This window comes from Solanum dulcamara, chromosome 9, assembly GCF_947179165.1.
Source record: "Solanum dulcamara chromosome 9, daSolDulc1.2, whole genome shotgun sequence".
Taxonomy (NCBI): domain Eukaryota; kingdom Viridiplantae; phylum Streptophyta; class Magnoliopsida; order Solanales; family Solanaceae; genus Solanum; species Solanum dulcamara.
The window spans coordinates 68,879,258-68,884,735 of NC_077245.1; the positions used below are offsets into that span (position 1 = coordinate 68,879,258).

The window sequence follows — 5,478 nt, forward strand, 5'->3', positions numbered from 1 at the left end:
TTATGAGACAGAGGCGAGCCATAAAAGTTTTCCAAAATTAGCCCATGAAATCATGACTCACTCAATCCCGTCCGTGTAAAAGTTGAAATTAACTTATGAGAAATTTTGCAAAAATATTTTTTAAAACGATTTATTTTTGCTTGATATGTTTTATGTAGACATAATATAAAACAATATTAAATACTTAAATAGATTATTAAAAACAATTAAGAAATTAAAATTCACTAAAATTAGACGTGTTGAAATATTATTTGTTTGTTATATAGCTCATTTCTATCCAAGTAATTTTTTAATTATTAACTCAACTCATTTGATCCGAACAAATTCAGCACAACACACCTATTTGACACCCCTAATCCCTTATCCAAACTGAAAGAGAATAATCTCTCGATTTATTTCATTAACCTCATCAGTTTATATACACAAAATACAAGAGTATAATTAGGCTATAATTAAGAAAATTAAATATCTATATATTAGGAACTAAATATATACAATCTGTTACAATCTGTCAGAATATATTTTCACACCCCCGCAGTCGAAGCGGGAGGTCACCGAATGCTAAGACTGTCCCAAAAATTCTCAAATAACACCAACGGAAGGACTTTGGTGAAGATATCTGCAATCTGATAACGAGAGGGGACATGTAACACTCGAACCTGGCCACGAGCCACCTTTTCCCGTACAAAATTTATATCCATCTCAATGTGCTTAGTGCGTTGATGCTGAACAGGATTACCAGCTAGATATATGGCACTAACATTATCAAAGTAAACTAAAGTAGCCCGTGGAATAGGACAATGAAGTTCCAAAAGCAAGTTTCGCAACCAACATGACTCAGAAACCACATTGACAACCCCTCGGTATTCTGCCTCTACACTCAAACGGGACAAAGTAGCTTGACATTTGGCGGACCATGAGATCAAGTTATCACCCATAAAGACACAATAACCCGACGTCGAATGCCGTGTATCGGGGCACCCACCCCAATCAGCATCAGTATACGAGACAAGAGTGGTTGTGGAAGAGGGATAAAGGTGAAGACTATAATTCAAAGTACTTTGTAGGTAGCGCACGATATGCTTGAGAGCGTGCATGTGCTCATCTCGTGGGTTACGTGAGTATTGCAGTGCCCCTGTAAGACTCCGATAAAGAGATGCATCCTCAAACGGTATGCTCGTAGAGCCCCGAGCTTCGATTTTGGACAACCGGAGTAGGAGATGGCTTACACGATGACATGCCACCTTATTCAATGATCTTGGCCGCATACTTTTTTTGAGATAAAAATAAATCGCTTATATGATGAGTGACAACAATGCCCAAGAAATAGCTCAACTGACCCAAATCCTTCATAGCAAATTCGGAGCTAAGAAGCGATGTGATAGACCGACGGAGTGCATCAGGGGAAGCAGTTAAAATAATATCGTCGACATACAATAAAAGATAATCCATAGAAGTACCTCGACGATAAACAAACAAGGAATGATCGGTCTTACTATGAGAAAATCTAAGGGTATGGACATAATCAGCAAATTGCTTATACCAAGCCCGCAGAGCTTATTTCAGCCCATAAAGAGATTTCTTCAGCAAACACACATGATTGGGTCTATCAGGATCCCGATAGCCCAAAGGTTGATACATGTAAATAGTCTCCTTGAGTTTGCCATATAAGAAAGCATTTTTGACGTCAAGTTGATGAATCGGCCACGCCTTGGAGAGAGCCAAACTAAGAACCATACGAATAGTCGCCAATTTGACAACTGGACTAAATGTCTCACCACAATCCACGCCAACTTGTTGTGTTTTACCATTACCTACAAGACGAGCTTTATGTCGCTCAAACGAACTATCAGTTTTTTCTTTATGAGCAAAAATCCACATACACCGAATAACATTAACATTTGGAGGATGGGGCACCAACTCCCACGTCTTATTTTGAATAAGAGCATTATATTCATCATCCATAGCCATTTTTCAATTCGGGTCACGAAGAACAGACACAGGGTTACAGGGTAGAGGGGACTTCGAGACGGATGTAAGAAGGTTGAAAGACCTCTTAGGCTTATAGATACCATGTTGACTCCTAGTAACATGACTGGTGGGTAGTCTAGAGGGAGAGACGGGAGTGGGTGGAGGAGGAGATCTAGGTGGGAGAGCGGAAAAAGACGCTTGGGTCAGCCCAGTAAGCAACAAATGAGCGATCTGCCCAGGTGAGGGGGCAGATCTGCTGGCTGGGCACGGTGGGATAGGCAACGGTGTGGGAGAAAGGTGGCGATATGGTGGGTTTGTGGAGGTAGTGAGATGACGAACCACATAGGGAGAGGGTCCATCGTCTAAAAATTGGTACGTGTGATTTTGAGGAGTATGTAACTTGGAGAAATGAAATTGCGTCTCATCAAATATACGTGAAGGCTAATGATGATTTTTTGAGATGACAAATCAAAGCATTTATACCCACGATGATGTGACGGATATTCCAAAAAAAATACACGGGGTTGACTAGGGTTGAAGTTTGTTTATGAGTGTAGAGGGAATGAGAGGATAACATAAACACCCAAATACATGAAGATGGGAATAAGAGAGATCCTTCTGATAAAAAATGCAAAGAGGGGATTGATAGTTTACCAGTTTATGAGGAAGGATGTTGAGAAGGTAAGTTGCCATGCCAAAAGTAAGGAGGAAGGGAAGCATGAGATAATAAGGTACGAACAATGTTATTAATCATACGGATTTGTCTTTCGGCTTTCCCATTTTGAGGAGATGTGTGAGGACATGACAATCGAAACGACAGACCATTGGCTTTATAGAAGTCCCAAAAGGGGCCATTATCAAATTCCATGCCAATATCACATTGAATATTCTTGATGTCCCGCTCAAAGTGAGTTCGAATAAATGTTTTGAAAGTTAAAAATGTGGAAAAGGTTTGTGATTTTTGCGATAAAGGAAACATCCACAAGAATTTAGAATAATCATCCATAAACAAGACATAAGATCGATGACCTGAGGAACTCAAAGCAAAGATCACTATGCATAATATCAAATGGCATAAGAGTGCTAGAATTCGAAGCATAAAATGGCAACTTAACATGTTTTTCAAGAGGACAAGAATGACAAATAGGAACATCTCTACTTTGATTACAATCAATCAATTTATTCTTCCTAAGGGAATTCAACACAGGTGCTCTCGGGTGACCCAAACAAACATGCCAAAGAGATGGTGCCAAAGCAGCAAAAGTAGATGGTGAAGTGACTGGATTGGTGATTGGATAAAGCTCTCCCCGACTGTTACACCTCATTACCAGCCTCCCCGTCTGAAAATCCTTCACAGAAAACCCAAATGGATCAAAATTAACCGAGACAGAGTTATCAATGGTAAATTTGCGGACGGACACCAAATGTTTAACTAGGTGAGGGGCATGAAGGACATTGTTTAAGTGCAAGGGAGGACACGGGAAATACAAAGTCGTGTGATCATAGCCATGAATTGGAATTGATTGACCATTACCAACAATTATACCACATTTATTGCTCTTATTAAAATAAGACGTGAGGTTACCTTGTGTGGATGTCATGTGAGAAGTGGCACCGGTATCCATGTACCAATTTGCATCCGGAGGAGTGATCCCAAGAGTATGCATGGTGGCTTCAATGTCCATAAGAGTAGGGGTTGCCGGGTAGGCCTGCTGAGGTCGGGGGCTAAGAACACCTGCTCGTGGTGGCTATTGCTGTCTATAATTGGGTCGGGACCAAGAAGTTGAAGAATATGGACACTGTGGTATAGCCCAAGGACCCCATGATGCCACCCATGGCCACTGCTGCTCGCCAGCCCATGGAGAATAGGGAGGAGAGTTCTGCCCTACTGACTGCTGCCTAGTACCGCGGCTGTTGCCGCCTCCTAGCTAACCACCACGGCCTGCATTACCGCCGCTGCTGGCAGCTCCTTTGCCGCCTCCATGACCACCATTGTTGCCGCGATCTTTTCGCCATTATTGCTTCAGTTGTGGTTTTTCTTCCCACCATTAGTATTGCGGTTGGAAGAGGAATTATCAGGAACATCAGGAGGACCCTCGGACGAGCGAGCAACTAAGGCAGCGGAGGAGCTTTGGGCCGCTTTCTTAGCACGGCCAGCCTCCTCATGAGTGAGCATCGAACGGGCTTGATAAAATTGAGGCAAAGGGTCACGTTGGCGAATAAGAGTGGCCACACCTTGGTAGGGCTCGGTAAGGCCAGAGACCAGTTGAAGAACTAGTCGATCGTTAGCGACCGGGGAGCTGACATTCTTGAGTTGATCCGCCATAGATTTGAGATGTTGACAATAGACAGAGATATTTTAAAAATCTGCCATGTCTACATGAGTGAAGTCGTACTTAAGGGTGATAACATGAGAGTGTTTGTTATCCTGGAATATGTCACGCAAGGATTCCAAGCCTCCATCGCCGTGGTGTCGGGTTCAAGAATTATATACAAAAGATCATGAGATATAGTAGCGTAGAGCCATTGGAGAACGGTGGCGTCAAGGGTGGACCACAACTCTTTGTCCTCCTCTTGTTGAGGCCTTTTCTCCGTGCCCGCTATCGGATGAGTAATATGATCAATTATCCGATGAGATCTTGCATGAATCTTAAAGAGTTCTACCCATGTGGAATATTGTACGTTCTCCATCTTAAGAGTGATGAGAACATGGTTCTTGATGTTGGATACATTAAGAGAAGGATGAAAGGAAGATTTGGAGTTAAACATGATGATTGAGAAGAGAGGAAGAGGGAGAGGAGAGGGGCTGCGACAGCAAGAATCCGAGAAGAATGAAGAAGGTCGGATCGTTCCCTAGATAGTTGATACCATGAAAGAGATTAATCCCTTGATTTATTTCATTAACCTTATTAGTTTATATATCCAAAATACAAGAGTATAATTAGGCTATAATTAAGAAAACTAAATATCTATATATTAGGAACTAAATATATACAATCTGTTACAATCTATCAGAATATATTTTCATATATTCTAACGCAAACTATTGACACCACTAATCCCTAATCCAAACCATTGACATCCCTAATCCCTAATCCAAACCATTCTGATGTGTGCTTGACATCCAAGGTATATTGCTCACATCAGATTTACATTACTTTCTCTTGGATTTCTTGTTATTTGTTCTGTTCATGGTGATATCATTCCTTAGTGAGCATGAAAAAAGATCATTCATTAGTGTTGTTATTTGGAAATTATATAACCCTAGACTTTTACAGTTTGAATTTTCAAATGGTCACTCAACTCAACCGTGCAAATTGGAACTTTTATGATTTTAGTTGTTCTATCTTGGTCATTTTAAAATTTGTGATTGCTATATGTAATTGTATATGAGTAGTTTAAACACAACTTTGTGTTTCGATAAATACAAACTTTCTCATAAAATTCTTTCAATAATGGATTATCAAAAGATGGATTTGGACGGTCCACAAGTGTTGGAGTAGGCAA

At 40.8% G+C, this 5,478-nt stretch overlaps 1 protein-coding gene across 1 annotated transcript; it reads right to left on the bottom strand.

The window, feature by feature from the left end:
- Window positions 1-3,994: 3,994 nt before the first annotated feature.
- Window positions 3,995-4,297, bottom strand: LOC129903745 (uncharacterized). Its single transcript, XM_055979286.1, has one exon. The coding sequence runs from the start codon at window positions 4,295-4,297 to the stop codon at window positions 3,995-3,997; it is 303 nt and encodes a 100-aa protein (XP_055835261.1).
- Window positions 4,298-5,478: the final 1,181 nt, after the last annotated feature.

Bases quoted from the DNA above. Each gene is read 5' to 3' on its own strand.
- LOC129903745 (XM_055979286.1), bottom strand. From the start codon at position 4,297: ATGGCGGATCAACTCAAGAATGTCAGCTCCCCGGTCGCTAACGATCGA.